The 17,859-nt window shown below is 39.4% G+C and overlaps 1 protein-coding gene across 6 annotated transcripts in view; it reads left to right on the forward strand.

Annotated features, from left to right (window-relative positions):
- Window positions 1-17,859, forward strand: part of LOC125905079 (mediator of RNA polymerase II transcription subunit 15-like) — a 96,321-nt gene that overhangs the window by 57,030 nt on the left and 21,432 nt on the right. The window contains exons 3-4 of one of the 6 annotated variants that reach the window (XM_049602899.1): window positions 9,171-9,206; window positions 14,236-14,341. The exons of 2 other annotated variants lie outside the window; for them this stretch is intronic. In XM_049602899.1, the coding sequence (XP_049458856.1) occupies window positions 9,171-9,206; window positions 14,236-14,341 (142 nt within the window). The remainder of the gene's footprint in view (window positions 1-9,170; window positions 9,207-14,235; window positions 14,342-17,859) is intronic. 3 more of the 6 variants (XM_049602900.1, XM_049602901.1, XM_049602902.1) reach the window with 3 other exon arrangements.

Genomic DNA, 17,859 nt, shown 5'->3' on the forward strand with positions numbered 1-17,859 from the left:
CCCACAATAATCATACAGTGAAAACTGAATGACTGTATCAGATAATTGCCGTAGCTACTGTGACATCACCCATTTGTTTATGAACTCCTGTTATGAAGCCTTGAGTTCGGCATTTCATCTGATGCCATCTTTTTTATGGGAGCTAGAAGTGACCATATTTGGGTAAGAGGGTGGAGCTGTGTAGGAGCGAGGGGTAGCAATGCCTTGCAGGCAACCTGTTTTAATTTACACAGATGAGTTACATAAAAATTCATGCCCCATACAGTTGTCATGAATGTTGAAATTAGCTATAGAGACCAAAATCTTTTTTTGTACCAGATGTAAACATGTTTGTTTCTGCTGTAAATTTAGACATTTTAACATCGGGGTCTTCAAAGATTGACTTGCTTCTGGAACCTCAAGTGGCCATTCAAGGAACTGCAGTTTTTGCCCCTTCTGCATTGGCTTCATTTTTTCAGCTCTGGAGGATGTCATTTGTGAAAATCTAATATCATGCCAGCCTTAGTGTGCAGAAACTGTAGGCAGCTGTACAAAATTTTATTATTTGGAGCATTCTGGTTTCCATATAGTCTGTAAGGTATTGACCAATCATGTTTAAGTGGCAGGTGAACAGTCTCTTGGAGAGGTGGAACACATTGGCTGAAATGCAATCATGGAACCCATCAGCTGTCGTCTGATGACAGTTGATCTTTTTATCGGATTTTTATGAATTACTCTGCAGTCAAATGCAAATATCTATTCATAGAGATAAACTGAAATGACTGGCACACGGAAAAGGAGGTCTTGGCCCCCGTACTCAATGGTTACACCAAATCTCCCGAAATATTGACTGTTGCCCCCAGAGATTGATTGTTGTCAGACAGATAGCTGATTGGTTCAGAGACCAACATTTATATGACATCTGCATGACTGATAGATCATTGTTGGGGCCTTTAGTAAAGACATAAAACAATCAGAGGATAGTGAACCTTATTTGAATAATATATTAACTGAAGTATATAAGAGTAAAGACAACAAACATCTTGTATCACGAATATATAATAGATTACAAAACTCCAAAAATTGTTCCATTGCTAAGGTCAAACAGAAATGAAAGAGGGAATTGGGCCTGGAGATATCTTTGGATGATTGGAATGACACTGGGTAGGGTCAAGCTAGGACCACCAATTCAAGATCCTGGCTGGAGTTCTGCTGGGAAAACAACAGATATTTTGTGACTCTAAAATTGAAATTCATACAACAGGGGCAGGATGAATGCTGGAGGCCGTGTGGTAAATCAGTGGCAGATCCCTTCTATTTTTTGGAGATGCCAACTAATTTATCCATATCGGCAAGAGATTGCCAAAGAAATAAGGAACATCTTTGGAATAGAAGTTGATTGTTCTTTTGTAATCTGACCCAGGACAAATATCTTTTGGCCACGAGCAAGAAAGTCATTACACAGAAGTGGCTACAGGCCAGCCCCCCTTCAGAGGATGACTGGATTGCAATTATTAACAAACAAACTGTATGGAGAAAAGTACCTTTTCTTTAAGACTGCGAAAAAATGGTCTGTATACACAAAGGGATGTAACCACTTGACCAGTTAGTTAAAAAACCCAGCTAAAGATGTAAATAAATTAGGGTTATCAATCTCAGCAAGTTGTTAGTAGACACATCCTTGATCGTAAACTGCACACTTGTTCTGGAAGGTAATTGTCAATTGTCAGACCATTGGAGGGTTCTTGATGGATGAAAGAGCCAAAAACAATAAAGCAAGTATCATTCTGGAAGAGAATATTAACCAGATGAAGAGAGTTTTTACAATCTGGCAACCAAACTTCGATGTTTAGTTGCATTAGTAAATGCTTTATTAACCATAAATATAGCCAGTGGATATAATTTATAAACCCTTTGTAATTGGTGACTACTTAGAAGGTGATTCCAAAATGTTTATTGAATCTTTTTCAGGTCATAGTATTGTAGCAACTCCTGGGGAGTAACGGTTCACAACATTCACGGTTTGGCTCGATATGATACAATGATGTCATGGTTTGGTACATTTTCAATACAGCAAGACAGTATAAATGCCAAAGAAATGTCCTTGATTTTTAGAATCGTCTAAGTATGAAAACTATTTTTTTTTTTAATTTTTTTTTTTCTACAAAGCAGGAATTACTGCCTGGCTGTGAACTATGTAGTATTGCATTGAGGAGTTAGACCATTATATTGTTTTGACTCTATAAGGCTTTGTACCGAACAGTTTAATACAAATGCACGTGTTGTTTCACCCCATAAGCAACACTAAGAGTTACAGGGCTTCCATCCAAAGAGGAGATCATTACATCATTAGAGTTGTTTGACTTTCCACATGACATCAACATAAGTCATAAAAGTGTTAATGTCCCTTTAACACTGAATACATTAACATTTAAGAAAATATTCATAAGTATAAAAAATTAAATTGCTGTTGTCGAGCACATTTCTCTCCTGAGAGATAACCAAATACATTATTTCCTAAATAATGATGAGATGGTTCCTCCTTGGTTAACTTTAGAAAGATTAATCTGTGTCAGTCCGAGCTGCACTGCCACTGCTGAGCATGTTCATTAGCTTTTCAGATTAAACAAACCATTATTCAATTACTTCAGCTGTGGGAGTTTTACACAGTCAGCGCTGGTGATTAATACCATGTTTGGTGAGTTTGAAAAATGTCACCAAAGTTATTTATTAGGTCGAGTTGTGACGCAGGTGTGCCCGTATAAATTATTCCCCACATCTCTCCCTGCTCTTATTAATGTGGATCTGACATGAAACCCAACAAGGCGACTGGTGACTGGTGCAGGGCTTCGCTAAATCCCTCTGCCATCTCAGCGGCTGCTTTGTTAGAAGAGGATTATTCTTATTCCTCATTCACTTGTCATGAAAATAAACATCCCTGACATGAATATTACATCGATGCTTCCCAGAAAGCGAAAGGGGCCTGCAGGAAGGCAGAATTAATTCTAGCTTTCATTTTCGGCTCTCCTATGGTTTCAATTTGCTTACCCTTGCCTGTATTTGACACCAGATGAAAAATGTTAATCAGGGCAATAAGGCCTTAAACCAAATCAGACCTAAATTCATATTCATTCATGGAGATATTTTAGTTATAGAGTCTCTGAGCCCAGCAGCTGCTGATTAAAGCATGAATTAATACAAAGACAGAGGCCCAGCTCCATCTTAATGTTTTATCACCACTGGTATACTGCTTTCTGTCCTTACTCTTTCATTGCCAGATTTTAATGTCCATCTTCCACAGGCCACGTTACCTTTGTATTAGCATTTTTGTTTGATTATTATTTGCTTTGTTTCTTTAGATGACCTTATGGGAGTGAATGATGCACCTTTACACCTGCACACATTTAGATTTTTATGTAAAAAACGCACCTCTTGTTTATCTGAAATCACACAATTCAGGGTGGGATAAGAGAAGAACACCTCCCTCACAATGAAATGCTGTTGATTCAATCTGTATGTTGATGGAGCTGTTATTACTGTTGGCCGTGGTCACTTCTCTGCTGACAGAAACAAATCAAGACATCAGAATGAAGAGACCGAGCAGTCCATTAGGAAGTGAAAACCCAGCCATTAGTATACATCTTTGGTATAAAGCATCACAGACCAGTTAGGTTAGGTAAATGTGCTGTTTGCAGGTTTCTGATATCTATTACAGGACCACACAATGAATCTAATCAATCAGCATAGTGACTCGCAAAGCTTTACAATTTCTTTAAAGCAACTATGTATGCTGTAGCGGCAAGACTCCCTCAGAGAAGTAAGTGTGTCAGTATGGTTGGTGTATTTTGTCAGCATAAGAGCCCGTATTATGAAAAGCTTTTTATTCTCCACCATCCACTTGAGTGCTTGAAATTGGATTTTTATGCCACACCCTGCCCACAGATAAAAGCTTCTTTCTTCTTTAAATCCATTAGTGGGTGTAGGCGACACCAGAAGCCCTTCACTTACCATTATTTTCCTTTAAAATAGAGCAGACCTAAGGGGTTACTCCGGGTCTATGAAGTGAAACCAATGCCGAAGTAGCTTAAACCTGCATTCTTTCTAATGGCCAGCAGGGGCGACTCCAGTGGTTGCAAAAAAGGTCAGATTATATAAAAATCTATAACAAAATGACCCTGCTTCTGACTTGATTTATGACCTCTGTAATAGGGATGGGCGAGTACGTCATTATCTGTTGCTGTATTTGTATCTGTTCAACCAACTAAATTATCTGTATCTGTACAGTAGCTGTACTCAGAATGGGCTGGGTTGGAGCTGGAAGTGGGTGGGGTTTAATTCAAAAGAGGATGCGTCCTAACCGGAAGTTGTCATTTTAAGCCTGAAATCCATGTGGATTAATCAAAAGTTGCTAGATTTATTATTCATTCAAAACTGGTGTACAGATCAATCTCAGAATTAGGATTCAGATCTTGTTTGATCATATATTTAAATGACCTATCATGACTTCAGCCAGATGACCTGATATGACCCTGACAGATCTGGGTAGGTGAGGAGAAGCAATTGTTCCCAGAACTGGTTATCTGAATAATAGGAAACAGCAGTTTAAGTGACAGGAAGTACCTACAGTTCCTACAACACTTGTTTGTCATACTATAAATTGTCATGATGTAACAATTCTTTGGCTTTCTCACAAGTAAACCCTCAAATGTCCAATCCTATGTGTTTTGATTCTTTCTATTCCTCAACTATCACAAGACATAGAGAATAAACGCAGCTACCCAAACGAGGGTTTTCCTTGGTCACGAATACAGATATTGGAACATTTTACTCGTATAATCCTTATACTCTTAAGAAGTACATAATCTGTGCTGGATAATTGTTTCATCTGAGTCAGCTCAACCGTACTCTGTAGGTCTTCAGTTTTCTTTTCCTAATGAGTTTTTGATCTTAATGGCTGGTTTCAAGTCTTCTTTAATACAGCACAATGTTATTATGGGCCAAATTCAACCCAATTGCCAGGACAAATTTTGGCATTTTACAGTAAGTGTCTGCAGCCACAGATACATTACATTTGTAGATTATTTTCTAGTGTATACCTTAAAAAAATCACTATGGTTTATTTGTGGTTTTGTTTAAGCACAACAAAACACTTGGTTATTTTTTTGGGGAAAAAAATCACGTTATGGTTTAAGATGGCCTACCGGGTGTTAGTTACACAATGTCTGTTGGAAATGCAGCGATGTCTCACTAAAAAAACAACAGCTTTTTGTGGCACTATCCCCAGTGGAAACACAGCATCACATTGATAAAAAACGCCCATGTTTGGTGGCTGAAAAGCTGCTAAAAACTCAGCAATGACTCGCTAAATCACAACCAGTTTTCTGCAGCTTGGCAGAAGTCTCGACTAGAAGTCACGCCATTCAGCGTCCCTTCTACCTCCTGATGACAGAGGCAGCTATACTTATACTACGTCACTTTAGAAACGTTAATATGATACATATGATACAAATTTAAGATTTTGTGGTATGTACTGCAGAAATGTACAATGCCAACATTTTCTTCTGGTGACTGGGCTAGTCATTTAAAGTAAAATATACCATAATGCAGGGTACGTGTGGCTACCTTGTCCAAATATGGTCACTTCTGGCTCCAAAAAAACAAGATGGGGACAACAATCTGTAAGACCTCAGAACTGCAGTCTACAAACCAATGGGTGATGTCACAGTGGCCACAACCATTACTTTATAGAGTCTCCACAAAAAATAAAATAAAATCCAAACTGACACAATAAATGCTGATGTGCAGGTTAAAGTAAGATCAAATATAATCATCTTAGCATTTACAAGACGGCAATGAGCAAGGAAAGAAGAAATAACAATTAGCAAGAAATTAGTAAAAAGCAAAAATGAAAAACAAGAAAAATAGAAAAAAAAGAAATTACATGAAAAGAGTGCTTAAAAATTATAATTATTCTGTAACATAATTTTAAAAAAATATATATAATAATAATTATAAATATAGTTTTCCCCTAGCTTTTTTCTTTTATCTCTATTTAAAAAATAATTTTCTGAATCTATTATTGTTTGGATTTTTTTGGGGAAATTGTTCAAAACCTTTTTCCCAAAGTTTCTGAAAGAAATGGCACCAATTTGCTCAAGGTTTGAAGGTTTAAATAAGTGCAAAAGGCATCTGGAAGCAGCACAAGAAATTACATATTTTAGTATCCTTTTATGTTCAGTAATGTCACATTTTATTGTAGGGAGGGTTCTGCTTTAAATGGTTAGATATGTAAAAAAAAAAAAAAAAAAATCTCACTGAAGCTTTGTGATAACCACCTCTACAGCAGCAGCAGCAGCAGCTTTGTGAGGAGAGGAAAAAAAGTTTGGCATTTACTTTGACATAAAGTTTAGGGCATTTTCCGTGTCACCTCTCACGCAGTCTGTGATCTGTGGCTTTGAACGGTACAGCTATGTTAACAAGCTTAAAGTGCCAGTGGAGAAACACTTTGGGGCACTGTGACAAAGAGCCTGATGTTAGAAAATAAAAAAAACAAAAGAATCCTTTTTGACAGCAGTGGATTCAAATTCTCTGGAGCGACTTCCCTTCTCTGTCATTGTGCCTGTTGTTTGGTACGATGAATATGCAAGATTATCTGTGTGTATGTGTATGTATGTGCATGCATATAAGGACACACAATTAATCGTGTCCAGGCCTGGCCACCCATCAGATTTCTTGTTGCCCCTGGCAATTGGGTCACTGCTGAATGGTATCCATTGGTTACCTAAACATTCTGGGCAGCACAGATGGACAAAGAGAAACGGTGCAGCTGACAGCACACAAACACAACTGCACACAACTTAATGTATTTCCCCTCTGATTATAAAAATTGCTTCTGATGTCCTCTGTCTCTGTCAGCGCTTTGACTCAGCAGCTGTTTCACTGTTGAATCAGCCAAGTGCATTGTATGTTTACATTCACACTGGACAGCTCATGTTGAACATGTAGCCTATCTACTGTACATGGTACAGTTTACTGGTTTAGGAGCCTGCTCGAATCCCACAATAATAATTCTCACACTTACTGTTGTTGGACAAACACTATCTAAACTGAAAATAGGGAAACAAGAGAATGTGAAAGTATATCATGCTCTGTAAGACGGGGGCACCATCTTTGAGGTACGTGCTTGATTACATCTCTTACCAAAGTGTATGCACTTGGTCCAAAAACAAGATAGCTGACAATATCCAGGTATGTAAGTGGAGGTAGTGCATCAGGGTCTGTAATACAGCCATGGGTTGCAAAGTCATATGGATCTATGTTGTTTATTGATATTAGTTTGCCCTAATACTGTTGCTTGACCACTGTAGCAAACACAACGCGGTCCTCACGAGACGGCGTCCCCATCTGAAAAGTTTAATATGGTGTGACATGAACCTCACACTCTTCATAATTCATGGGAAAGTACAGTCCCATGAATTATGAAATTTCAGAATAATTAACAGGTCAGTGAAGATTCTCAGTCATCCAGGTCATGGTAATCGTAAGTGCTAATATTGTGGGCAAGCAAGTCCAGTTACCCACAATATTAGCACTTACGAAAACTCAATAAGGGTCAGTCACTGATATGTTCAGGGTGTCTGAAGGTTTAGCCAAACTTAAGACTTCAAAGATCGACTTTTTGACTTAATTAAGGACCAGATTCACATTTGTGCCCGCAACTGAAATTTTGAATTTCCTGTGGTGGAAGTGTTTTCTGGGCTAGCCTCAGCACAAATCAGTCAAACTGGCTGAAAAGTGAGTTTTTCCTTATTATACAAAATTTTTTCATTGGGCAAATTGGACCACTGTTTATTTATATTTCGTTAAATTTTAGGAAAAACCAGTAGCCCCATGTGCCCAAATAAAATATGAGAAAAATAACTGTAAGTGTTTAGTATCTATGAACTCATAACAAGCTGAATATCGATATGCACACATATGCAGCGTAAAATGTCTTCCATAGACATTCAATAAACAGCAACTTAGCGCCTTTCCTGATTTTCCTAAATCCTGACTTTGACTATTGATTACAGTTTGATGTTTTTTATAGATGTGGTGTACCTTCAGGTCCCTACCCAAAGAATGTCCATAATAGATTTCAAGAAGTTCTTAACTGCAAGTGAAAATGTTATGACCTTCAAAAGTGAATGTGCAATTTTTGTGCCAAAAAAGTTTCTCTTTTGTACACGAGATCTCTCCTACCTATCTGATGTTGTCTTCTAGGGTTAATTAGGTGAGAAAACCATGCAGAATAATGCAAAGGGAATTGAAAGTTCAGCCAAATGCAGCATAAAGAAAAGGTTTTACCTTCTCAGTTAACTAACTACAACTTTCATCTGTAAAACATAATGGAACTGTGCAGTGGAGAATCCCAGTAGATAACCCTTTGCTATTGATCAGAATATTGCTGCTACTGACAAAGAGCACAACAATGATTGTGTAAACCCAGTCTCTCGGCTGGCAATTGAAATGCATGTGGTAGGCCAGTCGGAGTTTCATTGTAACGTTAATGCAAAAAACATGAATCAAGCTCTTCCTCTTGCTTGCTCGCTGAGTAGACTGTGTATGTGTGCGCGTGGGAAACTAGACGTTGCAGGTGGGCGGTTTTTGTGTATCTATGAAATAAAGTCCTGCCAGCGCCATTGCACAGATCCATTTTGTTTCACAGTGGACATTTATAGTTGAACCTTTTGTTTATTCTGCATTTGGCTGAACTTTGAATACCCTTTGCATCATGTATGATATGTTCATTCTGCATGGCTTTGCAAGGCTCAACAAGCCTATGAGGGACAAAATACTTGATATGTAGGAGATAATATCTCCTAGGTGATAATAATAAAAGGTGATCCTATGTAGGAGATAAACTTAGGAGATGATATTTCCTAGGTAACATAGGTGTAAATGACATAAATATAGGAGATAGTATGTGCTTTGTAGGAGATAACCTTTTTTTTCACCTTGCCTTTCAGGGCCTCTGTAAATTACTGTAATTCAGGACTAAGGCTTAAAACCAGTTTCTCTGTCCCAAATCTTCACTTCTCTCTTTTCAATCTCCCTTTCCTCTTCTTTCCTTTGCTATACCTGTACATTTCTCCTCCCCTCCTCCTCTCCTTCCCCCACTCTTCTCCCTCCCTGCTCCTGCCACCCCCCAGCATGGCCGCACCGAGTTTTCCTGGGAAGGAATCAATGTAAGTCTCCTTGTTTAAATCTCCTTCTTTTCCTTCTTGTTGTTGTCATTTTGCCCGCCATCACTCACCCACTACCTTTGAGTACATAAGTTGACATCCTACTCGATTATCCTTCCACCACTTCCTGCCACTCTCTGTCTCTTATCTCTCTTTCCCACTGCTGTACCTCTCTCTTATCCCCCAGTTTTTCTTTTTCTCCCCTCAAACTCTCCCTTCCATTCGTCTCCTTGCTTGGCCCTCTGCTAATCTACTGTACTGCAAGCCTCATGTATATACAGAGTCACAGATAACAGGCTGTAATAAGCTTATCTTATCCACAGCTGAAGCCTTCGTACAAGTCCCAGTTTTTACTGAAAGCGCTGCATGATGAAGTGCATCACTGCTCAACTGTTTCTGTACCTTCAGCAGAATTATTTGCACAATGTGAATTTTGTTGACTCAGATATGCCTAGAGGCAAATAATCTCACATAGGCACGCTTCTGTTTCAAGCAACAGAGTCTGGAGAAATGTTCTTATACACAAAGACCTTGCTGACCCAAAGGGAGCACTGTCTGACTTTGAGATCGACTTCTAACTCTTGTAATTGTGGTTTGTTTTCTCTAGCCAGGTGGACCAAGATTGCATCATGAATTTAGGGGAAATGCTTGCGAATTTGTTAGAAAATGAAATGAAGTTTTATTAAATTTATCTTGCAGCCAGAGGAAATTTTATCCTAAAGTTTGCTAAAAACAGCGTTCTTATTTGCAACTGGTTTGAATGATGATGAGAGCCCACAATGCTGCGGCACTTACTGTTTTATTTCTCCAGAATTCTTTTGTTTTACGCATTAGTGTGACTGTGCAAGATTCAAAGGCACAAAGGGATTTTGTGTTTTTTTTTGTTGTTGTTGAAAAATACCATGGATGTGTTAAGAGGATACATGGATACATCATTGGCAGTGTGGCTCTGTTCATTCCTGTGCAAGTTGCTCTGTGGCGCATAGAGCCAAAATTGCTCTATTTCTGTGTGAAATTACCCAGAAGATTGGTGTTGTTTTGGCATAATTGGGCCCAGAGAGCAGGCGCACTAGCGCGGCCAAGCAGCCAACTTCCATCAGCCAAGCGGCTGACATCCGGTTTAGCGCTCTGCTAACTTGAATGGGGATGAAATAATTTCATCATGACTTACTAAATATTATCAGACCACATGGATTTAATCTTGATAGTGAAACGAGTCACTTTGCGGGTGCTGTGACTCAGAAAAATGTATCCACTGATTTACAGATGTCTCTTTCCCAATGTAAGTCAATGGGAAAAAGTCTTTTTGTTGTACCACTGTTTGGCCACTATAAAACTTGGCTTCAAAGCCCAGCACACTTTCTGAGCCTGCAAAACACATATTCACCTCTGGATATTACATCTGAGGCTTTAGTGCACATGAGGGGTGTAAATCACAAGTTTCATCATGTTATGATTATTTTTGATTCTTTGGACAACAATACAATATTTGCTGACATCATAAAGCCTGCCACAATACAAATACAATCGATTTAAATAAGCAGCCTGAGACTGATATGAGACAATATCAGTAAATCACTTTATTGTCTTCTCTGGGCCGCTTATCATTGGCTGCCTGGCGCTGGTGATGGCCAAATGAAGCCCCATGAAGCTTTTTCTTTTTATTAGCCTCCCTTTTTTAACCAAGAGCGCCATCTAGTGGGCTCATAAAATAAAGAAAATGCTTCATGAGGCTTCATTTGGCCATCACTACCTGGCACTAAGCTGCTAGTGCTCTTTCAATATTTAGAAAGGAGTTGTACTTGGAGGGAAGTGGTAATACAGATGTGCCATAGGAATTTCAAAATAAAGGTGCATCTTGAAGATTCAGATTCAGATTCAGATTCAGAATACTTTATTAATCCCCGGGGGGAAATTGTTTTTGTTCCAATGCTCCGTGCAAAGTAGAAATAGAAATAATATGATATGATATATGATAGATGATAATATGTATCAATGTTTTTGGTGTGCATCGATAATATTGGATTGTTGATCACTGAATCGATATATGGATAAGATTAATGTATCATTACACCCCTCGTGGACACATGACTGATAGAGTAGAAATCCATGACAATCATTTGCTATAATAACTACATGTGCAGACTAACTGACTGTTGTATTACTACACCATATAATGTTGCTGTTACATGCAAAGGGTTTACAGCAGATGGGATAACACATCAGTGATACTCCACTTGTCCGCCACAGAGGGACCAGAAAATATCATTTTGCCTTCATACTGTAATTAATGCACTTTATCTCAAAATGTTACATCACTGCACAATCCCCCAATGGAACAGAGTCCACATGTTTTTCCTTCTATTTCCCACTGTAATTAGCTGTTGTGAAGACCTCATTAAGAGCCAGGCTCTGTCTCTGCGGTCATTCATTTGCTGGTTGCTCTGCCATGAACACTGGTGCCAGGAAGTACAGGAGAAATCACACAAGCAATTTTAAGTTGGTGTGCTGCACATCCATGTGTGCTTGATCTTAAGGTCTGTAACTAGATTCTTCTCTTTCTGGATTTAAAAGTAAATGTGTTTTTTGAAGCTGGGATAGGCGAAAACAACAACAACAAAAATGCAGAATTTGAAAATACTCCTGCCTCCTACAGCTCTCCCCTCTCTGTCCTAAGCCCCTCCCACCAGATGAGCAGGGGCATATACACAGGCTTCATATAATAACCCTGTGTTTCCCATACATTCATTTTATTAATTATTTATTAGAATTTCATTGTAACATTGCCTACAGCACATTCACTCAGCCTCTCCTTGCTCCTCTCTCTCTCTGTTTATCAGACCACAAATGAGCCAAATTAGCAAACTAACGTTAGCCACCCCATGTTTCCTCCACCTCACTTTCCGCCACTGTGGACTGCTTCGTCGGGAAGAGAGCGGGCCGCAACTATGGAGATGGGACTTAAGTTGATAGCCAGCTCAAACCCTCAGCAGGCTAGTGACCAGCGGCAGTGCTGGGTCTATGTTGGCATAGATGAGATGCATCATGTAGGCGGAGCCACAAATGATTGCTGCCAGCTTCACTGCATGTGTATTGAGTTTTGCCACGTGATAATGCAGTTTGTTATGCAGAGTTTGGAAGCACAGGCTAGATTCATTTATAATTAACTCAATAACTGGATCATTTTAACAACAAGCTGCATTGATTTGATTGATTTATTTTAATGTGAAATGTAAAACCACCCACTGCTCTGCTGCTTCACATTGCTTCTGGTACAAGGTATTTAACACATTGTACTTATTGATAACACAGTTCTGTGTAGTTCATACCTGTTAGTAGTGATGGCCAAATGAAGCCTCATGAAGCATTTTCTTTATTTTATAAGCCCACTAGATGGTGCTTTTTTTCAACAAAAGATCGAAAGCACATTGAATTGCCATTCTTTGAGCCTCCCCTTTTAAACTTAGAGCGCCATGCAGTGGGCTCATAAAATAAAGAAAATGCTTCATGAGGCTTCATTTGGCCATCACTACCTGTTAGAGGGCCACAGAGCCATACAAAGAAAAAAATAGACTAGGTGCATAAAAATAATGTCGAGCAGCACGTACCTGTGCAGGAAAGCATGGCTTCCATGGTCAGTGTAGCAGCTTGAGTTGATTATAATGGATGAGCTGTGGGCATGTGGCGGCAGTCGTGCCACATGGGGATTGTGTATCCCATGCATTTTGGCTGTAACCTGTGTAAAAGCAGCAACAGAGAATTTGCTGATCTACCGGGGAGTTGAGACTATCTGGTCCCCCGGAGCTTGGGATTGCGCTGGCTGGATTTTGCTTTCTGCAGCTGCTGACCAGATGTCCATCTCAATAGCGTTGCCTGCTTTCCTCCCGGTGAGGTGGTCTGTAGCAGTGAGAAGTAAGACAGAGACCACAATGTTATTCAAAGCTCTAGCTAATGCAAAAGTCTACCACCATGGGCTAGATTTTCTAGGGCCTGAAAACAGAGCCAAGAGGAGGTGCAGAAGTCTAGTTCTCTCTCAGTTCTCATGAATTAAATTATGCTCAAAGGTTGTTTGGGGTTTTTTGCCCAATGATGCCAAATTCAAACTGCCTATCTCAACTGTCATTTCCTCAAACACTGATTCTGCTCTTTAAGTGTCCCGGAGAGGAACAACATGTGGAATACGATGACCTTAACTATAGCACAGCTCTAATATTATGTCATGTTACCATTTGAGGCTGTATGGACTGATAATGCTGGGAGGGTGACATGTATTCATGTGAGCTCTTACTCTAAAAAGGTGAGAGATACCCAAGGACATTTGAGATGAGTAAATGAGCCACAACAAACCAAAACATGGTTTCAGAGCAACAGGATGGCCAAGTGAGAGGGACGTCTCTTAAGAAGCAACACATTCTCTCATTATCTAAACATCTCCTGTTACAATGTACCTGTCTGAATAAATCCACCTCTTGGCTGCTGTTTACCCTACCCTGCTATTTGTCCATCTTTGAACCATATATGACAAATGTTACTAGTAAAAACATGACATCCATCAGTGCACGTTTTTCATGATGATTTTGTAACAATTACCAGTTGTTGTGTTCACCAAAGACTCCCTGTTGTCCATTTAAAGTGCTTTTGAATCACCACTTAAGTATCATTTTTTTCCATCTGGTCATGGTATATCTATAATTCTCTTCTTTTCAAGCAATGATCCCTGCAAGCCATTTACAAGGTGTTTGAGTAATTAACCCTCCTTTCTTATTCCCTCTACTACAACCTCCCTTTTCTTCTTCTATCTCCATTAACTATTCTCTGAATCTTCATTCATCTGCTCTCTTCACCTCTATTTTTTATTCCATTCTCTCCTATTCTCTCTTACATTTATATCTTTCTCTTTGATCTCTTTTTATTTTTTCATTTTCCCTGTCACGTCTCTTCTTTTCCTTTTCCTTTTATGCTCCCTCCTCTTGCGTTTTCTCGTCTCTCTTTATTTTTCTGCTCACCCTCTCTGCTCCCCCTCTCTCTTCAGTTGTCCATGGAGGACACTACTTCCATTCTGCCTCGTCTCAAGAGGAAGCCCGCCCAGACCTATGGGATCGGTGCCCTGGCTAAGTCCTCTCTGACAGGTGTGTCAGGTGTGTGTCTGTGCTGCTAGATGGTAAAACAGCCCCCATGTTGCCTCCAGGTGCTCCACAGAGGGTCGAGGGTGAAGTTGTTGTTGAGAACAGACGGGGATTAAACTTCCTTTTTCCCTGCTGTGTAAAAGATACTTTTTGGTTTCTTTCAGTGTGATATTCAGATGGTTACTTGGTGCCAGAGCTGTGCAGCAACCATATGATCAATGTGTGGTTTGGTTTAACGGTAATAGCCAGACAGAATCAGCAACTCATTTTCACCAGAGCTGCCACAATATAAATGAGAGTAAATGTGACATACTGTATAAACCAACTTAAAGACATCTCAACAATCTGATTGTGACTGAAATTAAAATCTGATTAGTGTTACCACTCATGTAGCATTAGCTTAGCAATGTTCATGTCTGTACGGCTGTGGCTAAACAACCAAACCAGTCATTTCACTTTGCAGAATGGAGTTTAACAATCAAACATAAACAGTAATTTGGCCCAACTTTACCACAAGGCAATGTAACAGCAACCAGCAATAAATTGTACTGTCATTTCAAGTATGTGAAAGTGCATATGCCTTATAGATTAATCAAATCTGTCCACACTCTGTTAAATTCACTTTTTTCCTCTGCGACTTTGACTCTTTTTGATTTAAAATCTATTACTAGCTTAGCTAGGAAAATGAAGACTAGCCACTGCTATTGAGGTTTGGCAAAATTTAGAGGATAAGGTGCCAGACAGCAGACATATGATGTGCATTTTAGCCGATGTTAAAACTTTTTTTAATGCAGTCTATAGGCTACTCATTTTTACCACTGGAGAATTTAAGTTTTTCCTTAGGCCTGCAACAACACTAAATAAAAATTAAAATCTAAAAAAAGAAAAAGCCTATTCATTTCCGTTTGATTTTCTTTTTGTCAAAGCCACAGAAAGCCACTAGAGAGGGGCTGAAGAGCTGCATGTGGCTCTGGGGCAGCAGGTTGGCTAGGCACGGTCCAGTAGGAAGAAGAATTTGACACGTAAATTCCTTCCTCATAGTATTACAAAGTGCTGTGCAGCGCTTCCGGTCTCGTAAGCCTTTGAACTTGTCAGTCTGTTTTTGAAACCATCGCTCCTGGGTTGTATTTAATAGTGTAATCTGTACCCAACATGGTCACAACAAGAGAATCTTACATGTCAACCCAGTCGCCAGGTGAAAATGTTGGCATTTTAGGTTCCTGCAAACCATGGATACGTTACATCTGTATGTTTCATAAATATCAGCGTCTCTAAGGTGACGCAGTATATGAGCTGACTTTGACTTTGGAGCCGATGGTGGATGCCATGGCACCTAGGTGAGATATGCCTGCTGAGCTGCAGACCAATCTTCAAGACCAGCAAACCAGTTGTTTTTCAGCAAGTCAATGCAGCATTTCCAGTGAATTTTTAGCAACCAAACATGAGTGTTTTTTAGTGATCCACTGCTGTTTTTTTTTTTTTTTTTAACTGGTGATAGTGCCAGCAGTATTTCATGGTTTTTTTTGCATCGCTGCAGGCATCCAGCTGGGTTTTGCCACCAAAATCGGATACTGTAAGCCAGAACATGACTGTTTCCTAACCATGACCAAGTGGTTTTTGTGCCTAAATCAGTTTCATCTATCCCCTACATAATAACATACAAATGCAATATATCTATAGTTTGCAGAAACTTACGATGCTTACATTTATTCTGGTGACTGGGTTGTGGCATTTTTCAATACCCTACATTTTTGGTCTGAAACCCCCCAATTTAGTAGCCTAAAAAACAATGTAACAAGTTAAAAGTAATACAACGATAACACAAGAAGCTTACTGCTTGCTGGGAAAAAAAAAAAAAAAAAAAAATCTGGGCTATCTTACCATCCATGCTCCAAATAGTCATACTACAGTAGTTTACAGCTATCAAGACAAACTAACTAAGAAACCAATTATTAGATCACTGATTTTACAACATCAGGAATGCCATGGTCATAGTTGAACATAAAGTCTTTATTTGTGAGTATTTAGATTATATGTATCATTCAAGGTGGCCATTTAGGTAAGATTCTTTGGCTGCAGTGATTTTTTTGCGCATTTTATATTTTTATTATACAGTAGAAAGCTAACAGGAAATCAGGGCAGAGAGACAACAGAGGTCCTGGTCAGACTCTAACCATCAATGTTTCCATTTTATGCTTTATGCTTAAACCCCATTAGGGTGCCAAAGGCTCCACTTAGGTTTAATTTGTGTGTCCAGAGCAGCTCATCCTTTGAGATTTGTTTGTATGATTAAAGACTCCATTCTGCCTGTACTCTCAGTTGGTTTCTGCACTGCTCTCAGGTAGAAGAACCATCTGATGCACTTGGGAAAAAAACAGGAATTATCTTTTCACTTTTGCCATGTAGGACGCATTTTGTAATTAAAACCTCAACAGACAACTTCACTCTGGAGCAGGAGGAGGAGGAGGAGGAGGAGCTTGGAACCAACATGGCCGCCCCTGTGGGTGCCCCTTCCTATATCACTCTCTACTTTCCCTTCTTTTCCATTGATATCAACAGCAAACGTCAATGACAGACACATTTCGCGAAGTCATTGATGGAAATCCAATCAGATCTTTGATTTCAAAGAAACTAAAGTAAGTGAGATTACTTACTTTAATTAATGACTGAAGCATCTCCACAGGCGTGTTGGGACATGTAGTGTATCTGTAAAGTGGCAGTGCTGGTGCTGGTGTTGCTGGTGGTGGTGGTGTGGCCGATATTTGTGAAATAGTGACTCCTTTGTGCCATGTCGTGACTTCAAGTGGCTGGTGCCTCTTGTGTGCTATCTTTGTGCTTTAAACTGTAGTGCTCTGTGCTTTAATTGTAGCACCTCAGAGTGTCTGTGTAAAGAGTGTTCTTTGTTGTGTCTGGTGCACTTTAAATAAATCTGTTGGTATAATTTAACAGTGTATAGAATTATTTTTTTGAGCCTTTGAATAGCCAAGACCCCAACACCCGCCCTCATCCTTCATCCCCATTCTTTCCACTCCTATTTCCATCCCCAATTAGACTCTGCAGGGAGTGTTTGATTTTCAAATGAGATTGCCTCTCTTTGTCTTTGGGGAAAAACTGTTTCTATTTATAACTCCGCCTGTAACTTGCCCCATGGACCGGGGGAGCAATTTCCGAAGCTCTGTCTCTGTTTATTCATGCCTGTTTGGTTTTAATTTAATTTTTTATCGATCAGCCTCTCTGCAAGCATTTGACTCAGAGTATATGTCCCTAGTTTGAATCCTGTATTTGCATCTTAATTGGGCAGAGATTTGCCAGTGGACTCTTCTCCACGTTGTGTTTACACCCATGGATTACTTTCCCCTGCCTCTTTCAGTCTCTGTAACACGTTTCTAATTACCCAAAGTCTAATGAATCTCATTTATTCTGTTTACCAGGAGATGAGTAATGGCTTTAATCATTAATATGGGTTTGTCAGCGTTTCGGCCGTCATCCTCGTCCCTTTCTGTCCAATTCAACAAACTCTAATGAGCACA

Source organism: Epinephelus fuscoguttatus, linkage group LG17 (genome assembly GCF_011397635.1).
Source record: "Epinephelus fuscoguttatus linkage group LG17, E.fuscoguttatus.final_Chr_v1".
NCBI classification, from domain to species: Eukaryota; Metazoa; Chordata; class Actinopteri; order Perciformes; family Serranidae; genus Epinephelus; species Epinephelus fuscoguttatus.